The sequence below is a fragment of the Melospiza melodia genome, chromosome 5 (assembly GCF_035770615.1).
Source record: "Melospiza melodia melodia isolate bMelMel2 chromosome 5, bMelMel2.pri, whole genome shotgun sequence".
Taxonomy (NCBI): domain Eukaryota; kingdom Metazoa; phylum Chordata; class Aves; order Passeriformes; family Passerellidae; genus Melospiza; species Melospiza melodia.
Genome location: NC_086198.1, coordinates 4298329 through 4325897, shown reverse-complemented (window position 1 = coordinate 4325897; position 27569 = coordinate 4298329). Strand labels below are relative to the sequence as shown.

Here is a 27569-nt window from a genome sequence, read left to right as displayed (position 1 = left end):
CTGCTGATTGTGGGAGGATCAGGATGCAGCCAGCCAGGCCCATCCAGTGAAGCAGTGCAGCCTGGCTGCTGGGGTCACTTTCTCCAGTCCAGGAGACAAAAATCCTCCTGCTGTTCCCAGTGCTCTCAGCAGGAAGGAGAGGTCCAGGTGTTGCTCCTACTGAAATCAAGGGTCTGCAGCTTCCCAATGCCACAGACTTGTGGCTCCAAAACACCCCAAAACCCCTGGGGAAGGTGGGAGTGTGTGTTCATTAATTTGAGCCATAAATCACAACCTCATATGGCAGAAAAATGTCCAGAAAATGATATGCTGCAGTAAAGGGTTATGTCCATTTCTGTGCTCTTACCATAGCTCTTCCAGGCAGATGGGGACTCAGAGCAGGGATGCCAAATCTTTATCTTGCCTCAATTTGTCAAGCTGTCCCTGCAATTTTCTGGAAAGGAGGCAGGGTTCAGGGCTGAGGACAGGAAGGCCCATCTAGGAATAGATGGGAAATTAAAATTGTCCAGATTTGTCAAAATGTTAAAGGGGCCCTCAGCAAAACAAACTTAAGATTACTGAATTTCTCTAAGCCCAGGGTTTTTTGATTCTGTTTTTTTTTGGGCTGCAAACTTACTTTATAAACCAAAAATTATTATATCTTTACAAAACAATTCTAGACTACCTAATAAAAAGTTCAAATTATTTTGTGGTTAGTCAAAAATTACACATTGTGAAATAAATTGTCAGTGACATAAAGCAAGATCAGTAGGGCTGAAGTAAGGTCTTGATGATATTTTTGTTGTTATTGCTATAACTATTAGCCCTTATTTTTAAAATATCACAGAAAATTGCAGGGCCATTCTAGAGAAAGTTTATGGATTTTAAGATTAATGGATGGTATTAAGATTATACTAAAATTTGTGAAAAAATAATAAGAATCTCTTAAAAATATTTTTAATACTACCTGAATTAAATCAAAATGCTTTCAAATAAAATAAAGGTATATACAAATCCTTGCTTGGAAAACTTGAAAATGTATGTCAGCTTCCTCAGAATAATTGTGATGGCATCAGAGCTCAAAAACAGAGGCCTACTTTGAGTCCTGTATTTTGACTTTGTGTAGTTTAGTTTTTCACATTGTGGTATCACAAGAGATTTTGTTCCATTCATGGATAACAACAAGATAATAAGACATAATGTAGAGAAAACAAAACCAGACATGGCCAAGAAATACTTCTGTCTTGTAGCTGGGCAAAAGGCACATTAAATATTAATAAATGATGCAAATAAAATACCACCTGACAATAAATTATGAAAAAGTGGGAGATGGCACTGGAATGGGCTGAACTTTGGAATATGACGTCAAAAGAAAACAATAGGGATTCAATAGGAAAAGAAATTGTGTTACTTGTGCAGGTTATCAGTAGAGGAGGGTGCCCTTTGTCCTGGGAATCTGTCTCAGAAGAGGAGCTTCAGTCACAGCAGCAATTTTCAGACACAAGCTCATCCCAATGACGTGGTGTAACAGAAGGAATTAATCCAGTCTGTGGCAAAATAAAATGGAAACTGTTGCAGAGGGGGATAGATGCTTCCTATCTCTGTATCTGGTATTAGTGCAACTACTGATGGGGTGTTAGTTCTATTTCTGACATTTCAAAGAGAAAAGAGCTCCTTTATCTGGAGTGGAGAGAAGAGAAAAATTAAAATTATTAAGTGATTGGGAAGTGGGCTTTACAGGGAAAACTTATCAACGAAGAGATGAAAAAAATTATTTGATCATATTATGTACACTTGCAAAATAGAAATATTCATTTCCACTTTTTCAGGATGAGATTTAAACACATTTGATAAAATACAAGAGTGAAAAATTCTGTGATGGAAATGGTATAGCTCTGCTTAATTCTGGTACATATAAATTTAAATCTATGGAGGTTTTAGGATGTAAAAATCCCCTGCTTGATTTGTTTCAATTAAAAATTCAACAGTTACTAACACTCAGCTCTTTGGGTTTCTTGAAATTATTTGAAGGCAACCCTCCTATTTGGTTTGGTATTCCATTACCCTTGCTTGGTTTAGCAATGTAGTTTTCCTCCTACTGGTTACATGGCTGCTTTCAAGAAAGTCTGCTCCTGTGACTTGTCCCAGAACAATTTGCTTATAGAGGTACTCATTAAAAATAATAATAGCCTAACGACACATTGCGATAATCTCAGATTTCAGAAATCATCCAAATAACAATCCAAGTGGATTATATCCCAGTGTTGGCCAGGAAAAGCAAGGCTTTCCAGAGGTGAAGATGCCCTGTCATATCCTGGAAGTGACACTGTTTGTGCTGCACCCAGGCTGGATGCCATCAGGAATATGGGATCAGGTTAAGAACTGAGATCACTGGACTAGCAGGACTTTGCTGGGTGCTGCAGAAGTATCAACTGTCAGGTACTGCAGCAGACAAAACAAAGTTTTGATGGATTCATTACCCTTTGTCCTTCATCCATCATAGCTTGGCTTTGGTTTTATTCACTTTTGCTATTTCTTAGTTTTCTGCAGGTCCTTCAGTTCAGTGTTTGACATGGTTTCAAAAAAACATGACATGACAAAACCTCATAATTATTCTGTCATTATGGTTTTGTATCTTTAAACATATGAATCCTCTGTAAATAAGTAAAAGGTTATGAAAAAGAACTTTAGCTCTTCAGTCTGTTTTTTTTATTTTACTTTGATTTGGAAATGTCATGGTTCACTGCAAGCTCACCAGAGCGAGTTTAATGGATCAGAATATATTATTAAAATGAGACTGCTAGAGAAGTATATTGCACAGATGTGGAATACTGTGAATGTGTTACTGTAAACTCTGCTACATTAAAGGGCAGTGTATCATTATCCTTTCTTTCTTGCCTTATAGGATTACAGGCAGGAACATCACTGCAAGTTCACTACAGTGGGAAAGTTTTATCTATTTTCAGTTTTTCTTCATTTATGCTGATACATCAAAAAAGAGGTCTTAAAGATAAATATATAAAAGTATTACTCTTTCATGTGGTATTATGGACACAAAATGTGCATATATGTGCTTTTGAGATTTTTATTCTATCTTTTGTTTTCTGAAACATGATTTAAGGATTTACTTCATTCAAGAAAATCTCTTTTCATAAACAACACATTATCTTCTCCTTCCTTGCCTCAGGGTATTTCCTTGCCTCTTCTACCCAAAATAAAACAAAACAATCTTGTGTTAGATTGCCCACGATCTATGAAAACCATCTAAAATTTTTAAAATCTGGTTTTCATTGGACAGATCTTTGTTTTCTCTTAACAGGATCTTGGCACCTGTGATTAGCAATGTCACAGGTAGCTTGAGAACAGCTCCTTCCCTGAAAACAGGGTAGAAGGCACACCAAAGGGAAGGGTGTCTACAGCCCTCAATCTCCAGTTGCTGCTCCTTAGAGTCATAGAATAAGCTGAGTTGGAAAGTACTCACAAGGATCATTGACTCCAGCTGCTGGCCCCGCACAGGACAACCCCAAGAATCACCTTATGCATCTGGGAGTGTTGTCCAAATGCTTCTTGAAATCCATGGAACCACCGAGTCTCCTTCCAGCTCTAGAGGGGCTATTGGTGCTGTTCTGAGGCCACTGCAGCATGTGCAGCATATTGCCCTCCACTCAGCGCCCTTCCCGAGCAGAACCCAGGCTAAGAACTCCTGGTTTGACTTGGACTCTATTTTTCTGGCTGAGTGGAACGGCTTAAATGCCAGCCCCAGGCACTAACTCGAACAGCAGATGTCACTGTTGGCAGCATGGTCCTTTGCCGCCTGTGACAGCAACAGGGAGAGAGGGACTACAGCCACGTACAAGACTCTTCCAAGAAGTGGGGGTGTGGGGGTCTCCAGAGAAGGGAGCAGAAGCTTGGTATATGTATGACAGTACATACTGGGGGCACAGTGACCATCAGTGATAGATCAAAATCACCATGAATCCTGGTTTAAGTAGAGGGGGTGAAACTAGATGGAAGTTGTACCTCGTTCTGCATTTTGAAGATATGCTCCACTTTATTTCCTTGGGATGGAAGTCCTAATTATGCAATCTAAAAGAAAGCCCAAACTTATTGTTTCTGTATTCCTGGAGCAGAAAGCACGCTGCTGCATAAGAGTATTGCTCTTCTTTCCCAATTATGTTGGGGAAAAAATGTGTCCATGTTAAGTGATCAGAGAATTTCGGTATCAGTATTTGAAAACACCATTTTTCTTCTTTATATTAACGCACTCATACTTCAATTTGTTTCAATTACTGAACATGGCATATTGAGTTGTACAGTCATGTATTAATGCTCCTGTAAAAGAACCAAGGTCTTTTACGAGTGACAATGTCCACAGCACCACTGACAGCTGCAGAGACCACAATCCTGAGACAGTTTATCACTTGTTCTGATTGTCTAGAGAGACTAAAAGCAAAGCACCGCTCATTCCAAACATCCAGTCGCTGGCTTGCCAGGCACCTCTGGCCTACAGTTCAAGAAGCCAGTTTGCAGTTCAGCAGATTCTTTGGTTTGGTATGTTTGATTTAAAAGGCAGTCTTGAAAATCTTTAAACCCCTTAAAGATGTGGAGAAATGAGCAAACAGGAATATCATGAAGTTCAGCAAAACAAAAAAAGAAGCAAGGTCTATTACTGCGTCCTGAGTGGGTCGTTGAGGGTGAGAGAGAGACGGTGAATCTTGTTTCTTGATCAGAAGGCTGGATTTATTGATATATAATATATAATACATTATAACTATACTAAATAGAATAAAGAGAGAGGTTGCAGAGCTGCTAGCTAGATGCTTGCTAGAGCCAAGAATAGAAAGAAAGAATCTAAAACAAAGTTGTGTCCAGGGACTCAGTCCCCTAGCTTGCACTGGTGATTGGCCCTTAATTATAAACATAGAAAATGAGCCAATCAAGGTGCATCCCATTGCATTCCACAGCAGCTGATAACAATTGTTTACATTCTCTTCTGAGGCCTCTGCCCTCCAGAAGACACAGAAATCTGAAAGAAAGGATTTCTGTGAAAAAATGTCTGCGACAAAGGTCCTGTACCCGAGGACCTCATGCACCAGTACACACTCCATGCCAAGGTGATCCTTGGTGATACAAGGTGACCAAGGAAGGTGACTCTTGTCCTCTACCCAGCACTGGCCACATCTGGCATGCTGTGTACCATGATGGGCTGTCCTGTGCAAGAGTCCAGCAAAGCACCACACAAGGATGATTAAGGAACTGGAGTACCTCGCACATGAGAAAAGACTGAGCGAGGAGGAATCTCGAGCCTGGTGAAGAAAAGGCTCAGTTGTATCTCATGAATGTATAGAAATGCCTGAAGAGAGGATGCAAAGATGGAGCCAGGCTCTTTTCAGTGGCGCTCAGTGACAGGATCAGAGGCAATGGTCACAAACTGAGACAAGGAGTTTCCCTCTGACCATCATGAAACCCCTTTTTCCTGTGAGCGTGACCAAGCAGTGGAGCAGGTTGACCTGAGAGGCCGGGGAATCTCCATCTTTGGAGATACTAAAAAGGATGCCTGGATACGATTCTGGGCAATTGTCTCTAGGGGGCCCTGTGTAATCAGATTGAACAGGATGACCTCCAGATGACACCCGTCCAACCTCCATCATCCCTGTGATTCCTTTGGTATAAGCATCAACTGTATATCCTTTTGCTTTACAGAACAGCTGGTAATCAGCAACAGCTCTGACATTTCATAGCCCAAGGATTATGCATTATTTAATACTTAAATTTTGCACACTTTGACTAGATTCAAAATATCTTTTTAATTTTTGCTCAGTGTTAGCTTTTTATGATGTTGGAAGCTGTTTCTTTATTAGTGTTTCACTTATGAAAACACAAGTGCAGCTAACTTTTCTACATATTTTACCTGGGAATAAGATACCAAAAAAAGGGGTTTTGTATGAATTATAATGTTTTCCTTGTGATAATAAAGCTTATCCCAAGCATTTCTGAGATCACATACTGAAATCATAAAATTGACATAATTTAGTTCAATAGATTCAGTTCAGGAGCTGAAAGCACCCAATATTCTAATACCTACTCTATTTCATATGGGTATTTTTTACTCCATCATATCACTTAACACAATTCTTTTTTTGATGCTCACTGAAAAGTGGACATAATAATATCACGCTGTGTTCTTCAAATTGTTTCAATCCTCCAAAAAGTGCAAACATTTGGATTCTGGGTTTTGGATAACTAGATTAGAATGAAAATTGCCACAGAATGATTCATACAAATCAGCAACATCTCTAGCAGTCTAGAAGTGCTAAATCATGGTATTGATGGATCAGTTCCATTTTTGTTATAAATTTGAATAGACTGATTTCATTTTTGCAGCATGGATTTTAGCCTCACTTGGCAATAAGATAGGATTGAGGTTCTTTTGTATTGGCTAAGTCAGACATCAAAATACTTCAGACTCATGCAAAGAAACTATTTTTGAGGGGAAGAAGAGATGAAAAGTGGGTAAAGGGGAAAAGAAACACTTTTTTTTACATTAGTTTCACAAGTCCATACTTCTTTGCATTTAAAATACAATCTTTCATTTGTTAGAAGAAAGGTTCCCTAAGCATCTCCATCAGTCAAAGAATAATTTTTAATTTTGTAATGCACATGTTAAATACCCCATTAGTCCAGTCTACTTCATTCACTGCACAGTGTTCCTGAAAGTACACAGATAACACAGAGAAGAAAAGTACTTCAGGATGCTAAAACATGACATTTCATGTTTCATCTGTTTCCCCCCTTAGATACAACACAGAAAATGCACACTAAGTGCTTTCCTCTGGCTGAGGTGGGAACACTTACCTCTTTGCAATAGTAGAGAGGAACTGTTCAAAGCATTAGCTCTGTAAACCTGTGCCCTTGCATACTGCTTCATAAAACATCTTAAATACTTCAAGAAATTAATGTTGTTCACTGCCAAAGGAGCTGTTACTGAGAAGTTCCTTCATTCTTCCCTTCATGCCAATCAGCAGTAATCCTCTATTGCTGGCCAGCTTCTTTCTTACATGTGGCCAAAAGAGAAGACCAGGCTCTTGGGACCCTTCCTGGCTAACCAGACATGCTTAGTGGTTTTCCAAAGCCATTAGGCAGCACTGAATATACAGAGTAATTCCACAGACATGACGAAATGTAGGAAACCTAAATGTGTGTACAAGTATCAGAAATACACAAAAGATACAGTGAGACTGTTACTATGGGAGGTTTAATACCAAAACTGCATCAAGAATCTTTTGGGAATATGCATCAGACAATAATTTGAACCTCATCAGTTCCAGGGACTTTGGAACAACCAAAATTCTCCATCTTCTTTTCTCTTTGTCCACAGAAATTTCAGCAGTATGAATCAGACTTAACAGAATGGAATGTTAAATCAGTTTAATGAGTGGCTTGAGGTGAGTTTGAGAAGATTTTACCATGAAAATGTTGCTCACATTTCCATAGCTAACTTTGAGGCAAAGCTCGTATCATTTCCATTCTAAACTTCTAATTTTCTACTCTAAACTTTTAATCAGACTAACACCAATTTAAAATCATTCTCTGTGCTTACTTTCAGATTCATATTATGACTGAAAACATGTGATTGCTCAGTATTTTCTCCTGTGCATGCCTGAAACCAAAAAAAAAAAAAAAAAAAAAAAAAAAAGAAGAGGCCAAAATTCTGGGAAAAAAAGGGCTAGTATATTAATTTGAAGCAGAACCTGGCATAGTCTTTTTTCACTGATACGCTGGGAAATCTCTGTAGAACTGTCTAAGCAGCAAGCTGTTCAAATGGATGTAAGTGGATAGAGCAGGCTTTGGAATAACAAGAAAAGCTGGATAAGCATAAACATTATCTGGCTCCATCGATTCTGCAGAGCTTCATCATAAATTCAACCAGAAACAGTATTATTCAGAGATCTTTTACTGTCAGATGTATACATGCATCAGAAGGTGACAACAGTAAAAGCAGCACTCCTCCTCCTTTCCTCCCTCATGCATGTACACAGTTTTTCTTTGCAGGACTTTTTAAACACTTTTAAAAAGTAAAAATCTCACTGTATATGAGAGAATTTTTCATGTGTGCTTTCTTCTTTGAAACCATAGCTGTCAGATAAAATTTACCATTATTAAATAAATATTTATAATGCTGAAAATATGGATCACTTTTTAGAGTTCTACAGTTGCTACATGTGACAGAAGTCAGACTCATGGAACATATTTGGTGGTTTAATTGTTCAAAAAAAACCCCAAAGTAACCAATATATATATTTAAATATTTTTGTCAGATGCTTCTAGAAATTAATTCTGTTGCCATACTTCACAATTCATTCTATACTCAAAATCTGTGTGCAAGCAGTGAAAGCTGAGCTATGGAAATTTTCAGGGAATCTGCTGCAGCTCCTGCTTCAGAGCCATTTGTGGATAGTCGAAGTCAGAGCTGTAACAGCTGTACATTTCACCAGGGATCACACTCCAGTGGATCATCAAATTAGAGGAGTCTCCTATTAGGGAAGGACGAGGTACAAACACAGGTTTATTTGATCACAGTCAGTTCCAGGGACAGCCTTATTATGAAAGAAGCAGCAAGCAGGGAGTATCAGGACATTAACTACATTAGCAATGACTGGAGTGGGTATGTTTCTTGTTATGTGACAGGATACAAGTACAGGCCTTTGAAGACTTCCTTTGGATACATTTCCATACTTGTATTCTGAATTTTCACAAAGCCTTTTTTTCTTCTAGTCAACACAAAACATTTTTTCTTCTAGTTATGATTCTAATTCCCTTTAGCTCCATTCCTTAACTATGCACTACTTACCATGGGAATTTCTTCAGGCCATTTAAACATGCATATGCAAAGCAAAATACAGGAATGATAAGCTCTTTCACATTGATTTCCTCTTGTTATCCATCATATTTTCTGATACTTAAATCATGCCATAGCTAGATTGTTTTGTGCTTTTGGACACCTCATTCATATGAGCCCTTCTGTGTTTTGAATAAAGCATGCTTACATCTTTTGAACTATGCTGTCTTATGTAATTAAGCCAAACAATCTGTGGTATGCTGTCAGCTGACAATGTCAGCACAACATGCTAGGCAGGTTATCAGTTGAAATGCAGGAGGTACACTTGAAAAAATACCTTCAAAAAGCCATATGTTCTCACTGGCAATATTAAAGGTCTGTTTACACAAACAACACCTACTTTTTGTCCATCTGATGTCAAGCACTGTCATGCCTAAGTAGCCCTAAACCAGCATTCTGGACTGTAAACTCTAACAATGGAGGGAAACACAATGAAGTACTCAAACAATGGAAAATAGAGGGAGGAAGGGGTGAGCCTAACACCACGCAGCAGTTTATACTTCAGCGTAAGCACATCTGTATACAGACACACAAGCATATATTTAAAAATTAGACAACTATGCAATGACTTCAGTGCGTTCACTTCCAAAATCTAAGAACTACAATTTCCATTTATTTAGGAGAATTAAAATCTTGATGTCTTATGAGAAGTATTACATTGGTAAAGATGGTTATAACTCAGATCCACACCCATGTGGATCTCATCTGAGCAAAAATCAAAGATGTGTGTCCACCTGCCTTGGTGGTGACAGAGAGTAGGAGCTGAATATTCCCTCAGGTGCCATGACTGCCTGCTGAGGAAGTATTGACACAAATGATGTTCCAGTTTTGTCTTGGTATAACAGATTTTCTAATTTTATTCTTTCTTCTGTGTGAATTATTTAGGAACTAGGAGTACCGGAGTGCTGCTGTATAACAGGCCTTCTTTTTCAAGATGAAAAAGGCTATATTGTTATAAAAGTTCCTGGGAAATGCCAAAGATCAGTAACTGGCAGTTGGTTTCAGAAAGAAATGTATATCCTCCATAGATTTTTATCAACTTACATATTGAAGTGTCTTATTGATAATGCAGATTAAAACAGAAAAGGAAATTCAGTTTATCCTGTCCCACAACTGCCACATGTAACTTCTCACTATAGGGCAACACTTATAAACAAATTATAAAATTGAGTATGTTTAAAAGGACACAAACTAAATGCTTGGTAAATGTTTTTACTGATGGACAAGAAAACTGGCCCTCAAAAATCAAAAAGCTCATTGAAACAATACTGTCAATGAAAAGAAATGCATCTGTCTCTTTAACAGCCAATGATCCTGCTGCATTCCCTAAGCAGCTCAACGCTTATGGATATCCAGAAGTTAGCACAGATCAGTTTTTCTCCACTGTTTACTACCAGGACCTTATTTCATGTATGAAGTACAGTTAATGTACAGTTTCACTGCACATTACCTTAGACATCAAAATCTTCAAAAAAGTCTGGGGGAGGGAGGCATATGGGTCATTTGGAGACAAGATTGCAGAATAAAATAATAAAATGCAGAACTTATCTGTACCAGACAGGCAATTAGCTAAATTAAAATAATATCTTGCTGGTACATTTTTCTATTTAGCAGCAGACCCAACAGTAGGACTTAGATAGCTGTAAATGAGTTACTTCAATGCTTATCAGATATGTGGCCTCTGAAGTGGAATCCAAAAACTTGTTATGCACAGAACAAGTCCAGTACTTAATAAGTGTAAATTGCCCTAGAAGAATAATTTATAGACCTGAATACTAGAAAGCTATAATGGAGAAGATAAACAGACATTAAAAAAACCCAAAACCAAAACAAAACGCCCCCAAAACCAAAATAAACCCCAACAACAAAACAAAACAAAAAAAAAACCCAAACAAAAAGCCCCAAACAAACAAAAAAAAAAACCACCACAAAACCAGCTCTGGGTTTGAGACTTCCTATCCCAGGAAAATCTTGTCACTTAAAACCGGTAACTTTAAATGAAAAGAAATAAAACATTCTAGGAAACAGGGACTTGAGTTACCTAGGAGTTCTAGCTACTAAACTAAAGAGTCACATTCCCCCATTGATGCTCTACTTCTGGTGCCAGATCTTGGGAATCAGATACACATGCAAATTAATAGAGCTCATTAAGTTACCTTCTATCAGCTGAACCATGGTAACCAGCCTGGGGTACTCTTCTCCTGTGGCAAATGAGAGATAAACACTCAGTAACTCACACCTGGTGTCTATACTTAATGCGATTTAGCTGCTTGCTTTTCAGGCCACAACAGTCCGGGGCACCCATGGCGCACGTATTCTTCACTGATGATTCTGTTAAAAAACCCCCAAACCAACAAACACACAAAAACAAAGCTAAAGACACTAAGTTTAGGTACTTCCATGGTTAAAGAGGGGTTCCCATTTGTATTTAAATTTAGAACTCAAGTATTTTAAATAACAAGGTCCTTTTTAGGAACCCTTGAACCTTACTGGACTTTATCGAGAGTTCACAAGGATGTGAAGAGAGGCTGGCGGGACCTGAACAGGGCAGAGGGAACCCGACACCGCCCCGACGCAGGGCATGGAGAGAGGCAGCGGCAAAGCTGCCGAGGGCCAGGACATGCCCCGCGACAGCGTCTCCTGCGCCGCCCGGTGCAGGGCCGCACAAGCTCGCAGACAAAGACCGGGGCGCGCCGGTGTCGGTCACGCCGGGCGCTGCTGTCCCCGCGGGGCTCCCGGCCCGCCAGGCTGCGGGGACGCGGCCGGAGCGCCCGGCACCGCCCGTGCCCCGCGGGGGGCCGTCTCCTGCCCCCACGCCCGCCGAGCCCCCGGGCACAGCTCGATGGAAGCAGGCGGGCCCCTCTCGCAGCCTTTGCCCCGCTCCTGCCCGCCGGCCGGATCCGCGGCCGGGGCCTGCCCGGCCCAGCCCGGCGGGCAGCGCGGCCAGGGTTAACCCTGAGGAATGCGGCGGGAGGAATGTGCATGCAGATGAGATGGATGCTAATCTCATGCTAATGAGCGACGGCCGCGGCCGCCCGGGGCTCAGCCGGGCTCCCCGCGCCCAGACGGCAGCTGGGCTCCGCCGGCAGCCCTGACCCACCACCGCGGCGGGGCGAGGCGGCAGCCGGGCATGGTGGACTGAGACCCGGCAGAGGGCTTCCCTGGGCTCCCGCGAGCCCCTGCTCACGGCCCCTTCCCCGGCCCGGCCCGGGGCTTTTCCCGCTTCCCGTCTTTCTTTCTGTCCCTATGGAGCAGCTACCCCCGCCGACCGACCATGCCTAGGAAAGCGGGGAATGGGCAGCTTCCCTTACCCGATGGCTGGGAGGAGGCGAGGGATTACGACGGCAAAGTCTTCTACATCGACCACAACACCAAGCAGACCAGCTGGATCGACCCGCGGGACAGGTGGAGCGCGGGCAGGGAGCGGCGAGGCCCGGGCGGGCGGTGGGCTCGGAGCGGCCCCGCCGGGAGGGACGGGCGGGGGGCGCGCCGGAGGGTCCCCTCTAGGGACGGGGAGCGGGGGGACAAGAGAGTCCCTGCTTGCAGCCGGGCACACCGTGCCCTCCTGCCCACAGGCACGGCTACGGGCTTGTTTCTAAGCCTGTGGCGTGAGTTGGTGTTGGGGCGGGGAGGGAGAAGCCTGTGGAGTTCCTCTGGGAGCGGCCGGGGGTTGCTGGCATTTGGGGAGTTCCCGACAGGTACCAAAGTTTGCGAGTCCCTCCCAGAGCGGAGGCGCTGGCTCCTCGCCCTCCCTCTGCTCTCCCCCGGGCGCTGCGGAGCGGGGCCGCCTCCCCCCTCCTGGCTGGCGGAGCATCCCGGGTTGGGGCCCTGCCGTGTGCCCCCGCTGCCCCGGCCCGCCCGGAGCCCTGTGCGGGGCTGCCGGGGCTGCCGGAGGCCTCGTGTGCTCGCTAGGCCTCAGCGAGCCAAACCCGCTCGGCCCCCGCCGGCCGGAGCCCGCCGTGTGTGCTGCCCCGCCCGGGGCTGAGCTCCGTAACACTCCTGTGGAAATGCTTCGGCGAGTGAAGCATTTACCCTGCGCCGAGGCTGCTCGGCCCGCAGTGCCCGGACAGCTCTGCCGGCTGGACGCGGATGCTCGCTCTGTGCGCCGGCTTCAATGACTGTTTGTAGTAGCTGCCTCACAGGTATCTTTCAATGTATCTTTCAATGTTACGAGATACTTCAAAAACGTATCTGTTGTCCGAAGTGCTGCTGAAAAGTAATGACCCCCCCCAAAGCCAAAACTTTGTGTGTATTATGAAATACGGTGTTGCAGTTGGAAACAGTGCAGTCTTATTATTTAAAAAACCAAAACCAAGCAGACTTCTAAAAGACATTATAAACTTATGAAACAAGCAGCACTGAATTATAAATGAAGGCCCTGGTTTATGTTTCTCAGGTGAACTTGGATAAGATGGTTGTGGCCAAGCTTGCTGGCTGCAAGTTGCAGAGGGAAGTTTTGACGAGCATCATGTGCTGTTTAAGGCCTACTGATCAGTCTTACTTGCTCTAACAGCAAATTCCAGTAGTGGCGAACTTCACGCTTAAATTCCTCTATACTTCACAACATGTTAATTACCTTGTAAATATTATGAGGTGATAAGGTATACAGGACAATGTTATTTATTACACCTGGCATTCTTGGGTGATTTTTTTTAATGCAGGCAGTATAAAATTTCTGTCTTTACTGTCTCTGGAAATAGAGGAGATGAAGTTTTGTTCAGTTTTAGACCTTAAATGTGTGTTTTCAAAGCGGAGTAAAAGATAGTATGATTGAGGCAAAGCAAAATGTGATATGGAATGTACTTGTTCTAATACTGCCTCAATGAGTGTACTACTAATTTAATTTAATACATTCTATAGTCCTGAAAAGTTCAAGACTATTCATATTTGATGGTAAAATTTGAGTCTTCACTCTCATTAACAGAGTAGACATAACACTTGTGTGTTTGCCATCCTATAGGGATAGGATAAATATTGTTTCATTAATGCCTTACAGGTGAAAGGGAAGCCAAGTCCTGAGACCATTCTCCCCTAGTTCTCATTACAGATTATAAAGACCTTTTCAGAGGAGTAGCGTTTGAAATAATTGTTAACCTGCGTCAGTCATGCAAAACAAACAAAAAGGGATTTTGCCCTAGGTACTTAAGAGAATCCATGCTTTAGTGTACATGGCTCAGCTGTGAAGCTGAATTGCTTGCACAGAAGAGAGACTGACAAGCCCGTTTGATGTGCAAGTTGCAGTATTTGTATTTACAGTATCTTTGTTTGCAGTTTGTATTTATATTGGTGACCTGTTTTGGAAAAACTAATAAGAAATTGGTGAAAGTCTTGTGGTGATTTTGCTTTAGATTCAGTTTTATCTTCCATGTATTCAGAGACTATACATTTGGAAACCACACAGGACATTATGTGGGCTTGCTGTCAGAAAAGTTGAAAAGTGATTTTCCAAGTTTGTCAATACAATAAAAACTGGATTAATGTTGTTTCTAAAACTCATAATGAATTGTCAGAATGAAGGTAATAGGTTATAAAGAATGACTGAAAACATGTTGCCTTGTCTGGTGACACTTTAGGACTTTTTTTCCCCCAACTATTTTCTCTCATAGAGATCGTAAAGTTTTCATGGTGTACCTGTGGAATATTATAGTACACGGTCTTCCAAAATGTTTCATTGGTAAGGCAAGTGTAAAATAGATAAGTTTTTACTGATACTATTCCTTCTGCTGATGTTACACTGCATTCCCTGGATGATTACATAGAAAAGTCGTGCTTGATGTTCTAAAATAATTTTTATCCTCTTTGATTTAGAAGATACAAATACTGAAGACTAGTGCTGTGAGACATTAGCCATATGTTTGTAAATTACCAGGTGTATTTGAGCACAGTTGGGAACTTTGTTACTGGTTTAAAATATTCACATCTAGAAATAAGAGGACAGTTGAAAATGCTGTATTTGAAAGCTTCTTGGAAATTTGTGTTTGTGGTTGTTGTGCTTTTTAATATTTTTTCCCCATGTTCTTTTCTACAACATGTGTTTGTTACTGCTTAGGTGGTGCAAGTCTGTTAATACAATTATAGCCTTGTGTACAACTGTGGAAAAAAACTGACATCAGCTTCAAGCTTGGGACTCAGTTCCACTTTATGTATTTGAATAATCCCACTAATGTTAGAGAATCTCACACTTTCAAGGGCAGCAGTGACTTAGCTTGTGTTTTGGGATGTTGTGGAAGCTCGGGGTTTTTAATGTTTTGCAATGTTCAGCAGTGATTTTTCTCTCCAACTACTTACTGTGCTGTGCTGTGCTGATTTGTTTTAAAGGCTAGTGTCCCAAAAGAGAGGGCCACTTGAACTTTAAGATCTGTAATTCAGATAGACAGAGAGACATAAAGGCAAGAATGTGAGACTTGTAGCAACATTTTCAGTCACTAAATATATAGATGTGATTTCTCTGTTCATGACTCCCTCAAGCTATGGCAAGCTGAGAACTTGCTGGTCATGACATTTCTTCTGGAACTGGCTTATTGTAAGCAGGGAAACAGACCAAGTATAAATTTTATCCTCCTACTACTTGATGAAAATATTAAAAGGTAGCTATGGACTGAAGAGGATGAAGCAGATGAAAAGGGGAGAAAGGGTTAGAGGAATGCATACTGTTTTTTGAAGTTCCCTTGAAACTCTTTCAAGTTCTTGGAATACTGAGTAATTGTAAAGTATTGCTTTGAGGTTTTTTCCCCTGTTAATTAATAGGGGCTTGGGTGGGACAGGAATTTGAAAAGGAATATTCTTCTATTTTTCCATCATTCAATGCATTTTAAGTAGGCCTCATGTTTATTATATTCCTTAGTGGAACCAACAGAGTAACACACCAAGGAGGAATGAAATGGAATCTCAGTAATCTGAATTTTTCAGCAGTTGGATAATCCTTGGTTTTCTTACTATGAATTCAGGGCTTCTCATATCTTGGTTTCATATCTTGGTTTCTACATAATAAATAGTCCAATGCACACTGCTGATCACCATTGACTCAAAACAGATGGGGTTTTTTATTGCTTGCCTATAATGAGTTCTGCATCACAAATTCTGAAGCTGCAAGTGATCTTCATTTAAATCTTTATCTGCACTCCTGTCCCACTCCTGTCAGTGGTAACGAATGCATGCTATGAAAAGAAAATTATCCTTTCTGTTCTCACTTCACTTTCCATTGAGGTCTAAAACCTTTTAAAAATACATTTGTATATTTGAAATAGTTTATAGTATACTTCTGCTAAAATGTTTCAAGAGTACTTGCTAACTGCATAGCTAAGGAAGTGCTTGAGAAGCATTGGATGTCAGAAAACCAGAGAACTTTACAAGTTAAGAGATTGTGAAAGAGTTTGCTTTGTGAGTAGGGAAAGCAGTTTCCATTGCTGCTCTCATCTTTTGGGGAGGTGAAAACACTACAAATTTTAGCATGGGATTTTGTAGCTTCTGTTAGATTTGTCTGAATTAGAAAATTTACTAGGTTTCAGCAATTAAATGTAATTTGCCCTTTTTCCATAGAAAAGAAGGGCAGTTTATTCCGTACCTTTTCACTGGAACTTGCTTTCTCTTGTCTTGTGGACAGCAGAGACTGTGAGGACTGAAGATACTGAAGTTACTTAAGCAGGGGAACTTTCATCCTGTCTCTTTCCTGGACATTGCTGTAGCTCAGGGATGCATGGTAAAAGACTTTCAGTCACAGCAGAAACTGTGCTCATTAAAGGTAGCAAATAAGAAGCAAGAAGAAATGAAATAACATGGTGAGAGGCATCATCAGAGACTTGAAAATACATTTGGATTGATTCTTTCATGCATGTAAGAGAGTTGTGCTGTGACAGATGAATAAAATAATGTGTTCGTTATTACAGCTTGAAAGGGATTGATCTCAATTCTGTTTTAAGTGCTGACCTCAACATTGATTATTTACCACTGCAGCAACTACCTGATAATGGCCTTTATTTAGGCTGCTGCTTGCTAAGACTGAATTTAACCATCACTGGTCTCTCACATCATTTCTCATTCCCTTTCTATCTTCCCTTCCCTTGTTTGCTAGTAACTGAGGAGGGAATGAGGCTTTCATGTTTTTGATGGTGTGGAGCTGCTAAATGATTGTTTCAACATATTTAATGACATTTGAGTCTTAATAAGCAATGTTCAACTTGCTCTTTTGAAAAATTAGTAGAGAATCCTTTGATGGCACTCCAAGATATACAGCTTGAAATAATCCTGTAGTGAAACAGGGCAACAATTTTTTTCCCGAGATATCTTTTTCTTCTCTGTTTCATCCTGTAGAATAATTTGCTGGTTTTTATCCTAATTCTACCTAATTTATTTCTTGCCTCCTTGTCTGCTTAGGAATGTGCATGCTCCCTGTGAAACTCTGTAGTATCTCATTCTGATTTCAGTGACAAGTTGAGGACTGCTTTTACTTAATTGATCTATATTTATTCAGAATAAAACCCATGATGCAAGTACTGAACATGCAATGAGAGACTAGCTGTGTCTGAAGTTCTGACATCTTCATTTGTTTATCCAGTGTAAAGCAGAATTCTAGTATTGCAATGCTACCATAACTGTGATAGCATCACACAGTGTTAAAGTACAAAGTGATTGTGTATGTGAGTTTTTTAACCAGTCTGTCATTTGCATGGGGCTGTGTGTTGTTGATTTTAGCATTAGTGAAAATGGCTGTGGTAACTCTGAGATAAGGCTTTTATTCTTTATTTCTCTGGAAGTGATAGAGCTGCACTGTGTCTTTCATCTCGGGGCATGTGAAATTAACAAGTCAGGAAATGCTGTGGACTATTTGCTTATGTGTGCAAAGTATGTGCTGCTGCTCACAGCCAAGAACTGTGACCTGGTATGTGAAGTGGGACGAGTGCTGTGGGCTGTGCTTTATCCCGACCTGTGTCTGTAGTACTTGCCTACTAGAACTATTTCAATTAAAACCTACCTTGACTTACAAAATAATGTTACAGTAGTTGTCATGCACAGCAAAAGACTTGATGAGAAATTGTACAGGTTAAGGAAAATAGCGAGAGTCAATATATAGATCAAATACGAAAAATTGTTTATAACTTTAGACATCTGTACAGATTGCATTAAGAGGTCTTGATTTTTTTCCAGTTAAATAGCCCGTTGTCAACTGTTTGGCTAAAATTCTGTGCTTTGAATGTGATACTAAGGTTATTGTAATAAGATAAGAGGATTTCTCTACTTCCACTTACTAATGTTTGTAACATCAATAGATAAGTTGAATTTTGTGAAAAGTGATTTGTTTTGGTTTTTTGCTACCTCCTTCTTTTTAGCCTAAAAAAGTATTATAGGTATCTGTGATTTAACAATTTATTCATCACACAGGTGACTGAAAACTGGACTCATACTCTTGGAAGTAATGAAAAGATTGAAAATGGACAAACAAAAATTTACATACAGTAGTATTTCTATGGTGATACACTTTCAGAAAGGCATGAATAGAAATGATTCTAAGATTTCACAACTGTTATGCTGTGTGTTTAAGTTCTTATAGATTTAAGCTACCTGGAAGGAGAGCAGAAAAGTATTCCAGGAAGATAATGCAGCCTACTGAGTCCAAACTGGCATGGTTCTGCTTACATGTCCTCCTTCTGCCACCAAAACTGAGCCCAGGAGATGATTTGGCTAAAATGAGCCCCATTGTTTTAGGGCTGTTTTCCAGCAGAATCGGCGTGTTGTGTCGCTGACTGGGTACTGATGCTAGTGTGAGCCAGGAGGCAAGTCCAGAGCTGGGAGCAAAAGGGGAGGATGGTGCTGTAGGAATCAGGATGAAGATCAATCCTAGTTGCCATGGAACTATTGTCTTAGGTGTCCATTTCTGTTGTGGGGTGTCTCCATTGTTTTCTTGTGCATGTCTTTGTGTTCACCTTTGCTGGGTGAGTCAGTGGTAAAACTGTCACAGGTGTCCTGATTCTGAATATGTTTTCTGTAACCAAGAAAGCTTTACGATATTGCAGAATTTTTTACTGACCTTTTAAAAGTTTGTTGCTGTGAAGCTTGTGTTGAAGAGAAATTTTGTCATTGTGTCATTGCAGAATTGGAAGTTGTTTTTTGGGAATGTGCTGCTGTTGACAGTATGCTTATGAATAGCTAATTTCTGCTATTAATGAAAGAGATAATGCATCAAAGTCAAAGAATTTCTTTTGTTCCTAATTATTTATAAGATGTGTTTTATGCTCTGGTGCAAAGTGTCTCACCAGAATGATGGTGTAATTCAAGATTTTAATGTCTTATTGTGTGAAGCAAAAGTGGAGCCATTTGTCTTCATGCATTTGAGGTCATCATCTGTGTGGACAGCTTGACTTGTCCTTCATTTGGAAGGAGCAGCTAGTGGCTGAACAGGGGAGTTATACATTAGTTATGGTTTTCCTTTTGGGTTTTTTCACTAATTTTAAGGGATTTGCATTGCAGATGTAGGTTTTGGGTCTTTTAAATGGTACATATTGAGTATTGATGAGGACTGTTGCTCTTCCCATTGACTTTTTCTGTGCAAAACTGTTAATGATGGTGAAGTTCCTACCTGATGAACTCAATCTCTGACTCTTGTTTTTAAAAGAACTTCTTGGGGGAGAGATTCCTTCCCCCCTTTGTTTAACTGTACTTTTTAAAAGCTAATTTACTTTTGGATTTCTTTTTTTTCTTGGTTAGGACTTGTGGGCTAGAGGCAGTCTGTCAGTTTATTCTGTTGACTGAAACAATCATTTGCATCTTATAGAACAAGATCAGATGCTGTCCTTTGAACTTGGATACTGTTTGTACTTGAAGAAAGGCAACTTTATCTCATCAACTCTGAATACATATTGTATTCAAAGTAATTGTGTGGGTATGTAAAGACACATTATCTTGGGACAGCAAACTTGAACTTGTGTATACTCTTGCTGTGTGCAATACAGTATTTCAAGTTGGACTGGCTTTGATGTCTGTGCTATTTTTCTCAATTCATGAAATAAAACTTCAATCTTTATTTGAAAAGCAAAAAAGCACAACCTACTGGAATGCTTTCCATAATATGCTGATTGATTTGGTAATAATGCTTTCAATATCTAGAAATACCAGTATTTTTTGCCTTTTGGTACAGTGGGCAAGATTTAGGAGAATGTGTATTTTAACTAAACTTTGTGAGAACACAGTTTTTATATAAGCAGCTTTCTCCTTGTTAATGAAGGAATAGTACTTTACACACCTATTGTTTAATTTTAAAATACTTTTAAGTGCTAACCTGTAGTTTTGTCCAGATAAGCTTATTTTAAGGCTTACAGATCTGACTGGTGAAGAAGTCTTATTCTGATTCAATGCCTGGCCCTTTGAGCTTACCTCCCTCATAGAGCTAGGAATGTCTGCCTGGGAATGGGGCTGGTTTTAATCATATGGCAGATGAACTTTTGCTAGTCTGCAAATTGTGTACAAGCACATCATGGCATATGGCAGAGAACACGCCCAATGCATGATGAATGTCGCCTGCCTTTTAGCGGAGTGGCAGGCGTATGTCTCAGCAGCATCTTGTCAGGAGGGGTTTGACCAAAGCACAGGTGTCCCCTGTCGTAGGGCTGCATGGCAGTGTTTTGTTGGGATCACACTGTAGAGGAACAATTCTGGTCTCTTCTGCCTGTCACTCACTAGGACACTTCTGGGCAGGCTATTTGCTGTATTGTTCCTGTAGTGCTTCCAAAAGAGGAGATATGACCCACTTTGGCTAAAAATGTGGGCATCTTAACTTTACTTGCTGTCTGTGATGGAGTGCAGCAAATTGTCAGGGAAAGACATTTATTTATTCTTGATAGAGAAACAATGGGATGTTTTTTTTCCTTTGTCTAGTACTGTCAATGGTTAAACTGCGGTGTAGCCCAGAAATGTCTGTCTCTGAGAGGCCATGATGATCTGATCTACAATCAGTACTCTTATTCAAAACCTAGTCCCTTCATTCTTAATGCACATTTTCTTGATTATGCAAAAAATGTCTATGTAGAGTTAAACTTTTTGCCTCTTCACCAATGTTGAACAAAATGTCTCTGTGAAAACTCTTAATTCCTCTTAGAAAACCAGTTAAAAACCAGTTTGCATCAGAGATGTGATTCAGATTTATGTGGTTGATTTTTGAAATGCTGTTATTAGCCAAATAACTGTATTTTTAAAATGCTGTTATTTAGCAAGTGATTCCAGTGTCATCCTGTGGTTTGATTCATGTTCCTGAACCATTCTGACTGTTGCCTGACTCTTGCAGAGCCTGACCAAGGGGTTGCTGGTTTTGGCTTCTGTTCCACAAAGCATGCAGCCAGAGGCCAGTTGTCAGTGGAGAAAGATTTATAGTGCAGGAAGGCTGAAACAGCTGGGAGGTGAACTACACAGGGGATATTTGGATGTTGTTCTTAGTTTTGGGAAGGCAATAGGAAAAGTAGGACATCTAGTGATATCTAATGAACTTTGCTTCTATGAAATAGACTGTGGTCACTACTGCTTATGAAGCTTCTTTTGACTTAGATTTAGTCTTTGGTGGGTTCATAAGAGATGCTAGTGATGCCAAGTTTCCTTGTGAGATAAGTGACATTTTTGTTTCATAGATTATCCACCACTCAAGGGTACTTCTGTTGTCATATGTATGTTGTTACTTGGGACATGATTTAAATTTTAAGACATTTTGTCTGTCCTGGTTTGCACTGTGAATACCCAGCTTGAGGTATCTCTGTATACGTTGTTTCTTGGTAGAGCATGAAATAATCTACTTTTATTTTTTAATTCTTTTTGAAGAGGGATGGCAAAAATACTCTTTTGTGAGAAACTCAGGAGGCTTCAGAAGTTTAGGAGCTCAAATTTCATATAGGAAGCATTTTCTCAGTGGAAATGTATTAACACATTACTCGTGTTCTTAATTTATTGTTAAAACTGTGGCAGAAGTCAGGGTCTGCCTAAGGGCTCTATGAGACTTGATAATGGTTTTATGTACTCTTGGGAATGTATTCCCATGTGTACCTAAACTCACTGTCCATCTAAATCTGTTCCCCCTATTCCCAAGACCTATACAATGTATATTCAGTGTAGTCACATGTTACAGAAAAGAAAAATCAGGTCTTTTTCAGTTCATTCTGTTAGTGCTGTCTTAATGTGTCCTCATCTTGTACAGTACTTTGTAATAAATTCTAAATTATGACCTTGAAAATGTTATTTATGAATGCATTTTTTCTGAGATTTATTTTAGTTACCTTCCCAGTAATGGAAAATTTTGTGTGCAGAATCTGACTCAAATGGTATTTTGGGTCTTTTGTTCCTTGAGACTTTAAGTGTGAAGTGCAAAGACTTGCATGTAGCCCCCCTTTTTAGTTTGGATGGAATTGTTCAGTGGAAATGAGTTCTCGTTTGGAATGCTATGGGCTTCTTTCAGAAAGATTTATAAAATAAGTTGTGGTATGAGTTTAAGGCACAAAACTATTTAGTATTGCATTCGAGAATGAACATTGACAAACTGACAAAACAAGCATTGGAATGTCCATAGGGTTGGAGTAAGATTAAGAAAATGGGATAGTCCTCAGATGATGTGATCTCTGACTTGAATTTCACCAGTTTCACCCTTCTGAAGTAAGTTAGAGTGTTCCCTTTAATTTATGAATTAGTTAGTTAATTGGTTTGAAATGTAGACATGTGGAGAAACCCCAGAAATCAATGTCTTCTCTTCCATATTTTCAAGTCGTAATGATGCTGGCTAGTAGGAGTTTTGTCAAAGTTTTTCATATTTCCCACATTATTTTGCAGTTCACAGCTACGTTTCATGCAGAAGAGGCAGGCTGAGGTGGTGCTTTATTGGGCTACAGTGTGAGGAAGACTCATTTGGAATGGAAGTATCAAATATTTAAAATATATTTGGCTTAAACATTGAGGAGTAAATGAGCATAGATAAAAGAGTGCAATTCAAGGCAGCAATCTGACAGGGAATTGACATGACCTCTTTCTGTCATGTTGCAATGTTTGAAATGAACTGCTAACACATTTACAGTCATTCTAATGAGTAGTAGAATGCCATGGATGTGAATAATCATTTGAAGCCTCTACAGGACATTCCTGAAATAGTGTTTAAATGACTAGAGATATTATGGGATGCAGGAAAGTATACAAATACCATAAGCCTTTTAGTCAGGCTAGCCTGGTCAGTGGTTTACTACTGCAGCAAGTAAGGCTGACTATGCAGGATTATTTAGTACACAGCAAACAGATAATTCTGTTCAAGTTTCTGAACTCTGCATATTCTTTTCTGGTTTTTGGTGGGTTTTTTTGTTGTTTTTTTTTTTTTTTTTTTTTGTGTCTGTTATTGATAATCCTTAGGCCCTCATTTTATATCTACTCTTGGAGAGAAAGTGAACTGAAGTTTGAAGTTTGCTAAGGGGTTGTGGTTAAGCAGCTGTTAGCTAAATTAATGATGCTATGGTCTAGAAGATGAATAAATTGCTGATAGTAAAAGAAATTACTATGGTGGTATGGATTTTGGTTTTTCGTTCTTGCTTTTGTTCTTGTTTGCTTATGTGGTTGTTCTGGCTCACTTGCTAGCATGACTTAGAGTGATGTCAGATGAGCCCCAGGCTTCTGTGCTGTAGCAGGTTGCTGATTTGCATTCAGGACCTGGCTGGCCTGTTGGCTCATACATGAAAGACATCAAAACTTTATTTTTCCAGGCAAGATTTTGGCAAGAAAGTGAGCTTGGAGGACAAATGTAGAACAGTTAGGGATTTTTAATGCAAAATCCTTAGAACCTCCTGGATTTGATATTTCATGGGTTTGGTGGGATTTTTTGATTGTTTGTAGTTTTTGTTGGGTTGTTTGTTTGTTGTGGGGTTTTTTGTTGTTGTTTTTTGGGTTTTTTTTCTTTTTTCCCTTCTTCAGCCAGGTTTTGATGAAAAATTGTAATGTGTCCTCTCTCTGGCCAAAGTTGTGGTGCCTAGTATTTTTAAAAATATATGAAGAGTATTTTAAAAAAGAAACAGCAACAACAACAAAACAAACTCAAAAAATGCCCTGAAGTAATGTTCCCATAATCAACACTTATGATTAATCATGTAATCAATTTAATAATTTTTTATTTTATTCTGAATTTGGCTGGTGTCCTAGTTAGTTAAGCAGCTTCATCCAGCTGCCTGAAATTCTTGAAACACTTTCACTGCAGGTGTCTGGTGTCAAGGCATGACAGTATTTAAAGAACCCTTCTTGTGGCAGAACTTACTGAGATAGTAGGTCACTGCTTATTAAGGTAATAGTTTTCTAACAGATGTCTTGAGGATAAACTCTCATAAATAGCTATTTTGTAATACTGTATTTGAATTTTTTATAATGGCCAGTATTAGAATTTTGTCTAAGTGCCCTCTTTTTACTTAGATGTGGTAAGTATCTGTTTAAGATACTGTTTAGGAGTTGTAGAAATGTTTATAGCTGATGCTGCATTGATGATGAACACAGTAACATTCAGATATCATGAAAGGTGTCGTGTGGCTTTGATGGTGGTGATGTCCTGATGAAGACTTTGATTACATAATCACATAATACTGAACTTTACACATGATATGATTGGATACTTGTAAAAAATTTTGATGTGCAAGAAGTTTAAAGGGTCCCAACTTAAGAATGGTTGCATCTAACAGAAGTATGAGCACATACCCTGGATATCTAGTCCCATGGTCACCTGAACTGTAGCCCTGACCATAACAGGTCATAGATCTCTTTTGGACCAGCTGATCCAGAAGGCAGCATTGAGAGCTGGGAGCAGTTCTTCAGCAAGTTTCACTTCATGAATAAAATTTTGTGCTACTAAAGGCTGAAGGTATTTCCCTTTCTATGTATTGCTTCTGTTTGATGCCCACCTTCAGTCAGACTGCAGATCCGTTTGTGGAAATTTGTTGTGCATCAGAGTAGAAGGGTTTAAAAGCAGCAAGAAAAGATGATAAAGATCCCATTAAACATCATAGCACAACAAAAGCTTATAGTACTTCTGCACCAGTGAAAAGCCAATTTACCTTTTTTTATAAAAAGTTATTATTATTTTGAAAAGTTTGATCACCTGAACACAGTCCCTGCACATTGTGGAGACAAAGGAAAAATTAGGTATGGAATGTGTACCACATGAGTACTGACTTTGGTCTTCCATACAAATGTTTAAGAAACAGCAGGCAACTGATGAAATTTTTTTCAATAGAAACCACAGTTTTAACATGGAAATAGAATTAATACTGTTCATTGTATTGAAACTGATGGGCCAATATATAATCTAATCTGCATCCCAGAAGTGCTTTAAAAAATTTTGCAAATGGAATTGCAATTGTTTACTGCATCAGAAAAAAAAAAATTGGCAGTGTAGCCTGGGATTTGTGGGCAAACACTAGAGTAGGTTGCCCTGAATGCTTGTGGGCATGGTCTGGTTTCAGAATTGTCCTGCACTGGGGAGTATGTTGGACCAAGCGACCTCCAGATGTGCCTTCCCTTCATTTTTTACCAGGCACACATGGGTAAATGCGGCTTCATTAGTGTTAGATCATCTGATTAATTAGACATCTATTGACTATTTTGGAAAAAGATACTAGTTTTAGCAAGGTGAAGTGTTGATGTAATCTGTTTAAATGCAAGCAAAGTATTTCTACCCTACCCACCATGAAGTCCTTAATCCCAAACACCCGTGCCTGTAGAGGACAAATTACATGATCAAGTAGCTGTGGGACACGGAGACTAAAATGTCTGGATTGGAATGGGAATTAGGAGGGTGGTTGGAACTTTGAAGTGCTGTTTAGCAGTGTAATGGAGATAACTCAATCACTGTTCACTTCAGTAGTGTCTAAGAAGATTTAAAACTTCAATTTGCTGTAGCTATCAATTCTACAAGCAAAAATATAGAAATTAAATTTCTTTGTCATTTTAAAAACCAACTCTGCTCTGTTTGATATCAGTGTAGATCTCTAACACCCTGGAGTTACCGTGTACCTGTAATAATTTGAATTTTGGAATTTGGTGAGGAAATTATATATTACACCTAATGATTGGCTTATTAAAGATACCTCTGTGTGGGCTACAGCATTTGCAGTGCAATGTTAAAGTTACTTCTAAATGTACTAGAAACATCTTGTTATAATTTTTTTTCCTTCAAATGTGACTTTGGAAGAGACAGCCTTTTAAAGTTTGTTCCAGAAGGCACTTTGAGAGATGGATGATTGAAAACAACTCTCCTGAATGGCACCTTGCTGTACTTCATAGATCATAACAGCTTTTATTCACCACTGTGATTGTTTTTTAAATTACTACCTGTGGATGAATACTTGAAAGAATTGGTCTGCTGGCTACATATTTGGTTTGATTGAGGGCTATCTTGAAGTTGCCTTTAAATTACATGGGGTTCTTGATGATCCTAGCATTTTCTAATCTTTTTTGTACTACATTGCCAGCTTTGTTTCTTAGATTCTTGCAATTTTAGGAAGAATAGTAATTCTGTCTAATTTATTTTTTGTTTTAAAAAATGTCATTTCAAGATAAGATGTACAGAAAATCTTCTTTAGCAAATGATAGCTGCTTCTTATTTTGCATCATTCTTTCAGTGGAAGTAATAAATTATGTAATAAATAATTATTATACTAATAGCTGCTGATGGACTGGAAACTGTTCAGTTTATAGGAGATACATTTGTTATAGGGATAGCTCCAAGTGATGTCCATAACAGTGGTGTACAAAAGCAAAACTGCTTTATTACTTTATTGAGAGTCTCAATAAAGCAGTAGTGTGCTATGTGGATATTTCATTCAACTATCACTAATAATTCAGGCAGGAGAAAAAGGAAAAAATTAATGTCTGAAGGCAAACTGACGGTTGAAGTTAGTTAAAATATTTAAACAAACATACTTTTTTTCCCCCCCAAAAGTTACAGTGTTGATAAGTCTATTTAAAAAGTTCCATTTCTTCATTTTTGATGAAAAATTTGTGTCAGAGGCTCTTTTGGAAGTGTAAAAAAAAGTGGTAATATTTTATTGCTTGTTAGCCAGTGTAGTGGTCAGGACTGTGAAAAAGTCAGATTCCAGTCCCTTTCTGGACTCTGAATGGCTTGGTGCTATTGAAAAGCCACCTTCCCTGAGTGAATGAGATGGAAGAGGTACCTCAGCATCCTAGTTCTGCCTCCTGAGCTGCCATAACCTAAGGCAACAGGAAAATCCAGTTTCCAGTTTTGAAAATGGATCCATTTGAAAAACTTGAAGGGGGAAAAGCAGACAAATAAATAAGGAGAAACAATACTGTTGAAATTCCTGTGAAATGTAATCATTGTCCCCTAGATAGCATTGAGAGGTGTGCCTCTCACTAGAAGCATTTAGCCAGTTGAGCACTGTCTGTGATCTATGTAAATTCCTCTCAGAATTTTATCAGCTGCGGTTCCCAGCTTCAGCTGCCATGTCCTGAGTGCCCTCTGTTCCTAAGTTTTGATCTTTTCTCTTTACATTCAGAAAATAGCTGGAGTGAATAAGCAGCAGATAGGAGTGTGATGAAGAGAGTGGGTCTTAGCCTGTTTGAATATATCACTTGGTCTATGTGAATAGTATGGAATAAAGGTAGGTTAGGGTGATGGCAGCTGGAGAATGCAATGTTTTTCAATGCTCTGAAATCTTCAATACATTTTAGCTTGTTGGCAGCT

At 39.5% G+C, this 27569-nt stretch overlaps 2 protein-coding genes across 6 annotated transcripts in view; one reads left to right on the top strand and one right to left on the bottom strand.

Annotated features, from left to right (window-relative positions):
- DCTD (dCMP deaminase) overlaps positions 1 to 12270 on the bottom strand; it is a 59199-nt gene extending 46929 nt beyond the window's left edge. Inside the window, exons 1-2 of one of the 3 annotated variants that reach the window (XM_063156140.1) lie at positions 12190 to 12270; positions 11035 to 11079 (exon numbers count right to left, since the gene is read on the bottom strand). The gene's annotated coding sequence lies outside the window, so the exon portion shown is untranslated. Of the gene's footprint in view, positions 1 to 1390; positions 1519 to 11034; positions 11080 to 12189 lie in introns of those variants that run through there. The other 2 variants (XM_063156137.1, XM_063156135.1) reach the window with 2 other exon arrangements.
- Positions 11996 to 27569, top strand: part of WWC2 (WW and C2 domain containing 2) — a 92607-nt gene continuing 77033 nt past the window's right edge. For all 3 annotated transcript variants that reach the window (XM_063156129.1, XM_063156128.1, XM_063156131.1), the window contains exon 1: positions 11996 to 12283. In XM_063156129.1, the coding sequence (XP_063012199.1) occupies positions 12153 to 12283 (131 nt within the window). In that variant the 5' untranslated portion in view covers positions 11996 to 12152. The remainder of the gene's footprint in view (positions 12284 to 27569) is intronic.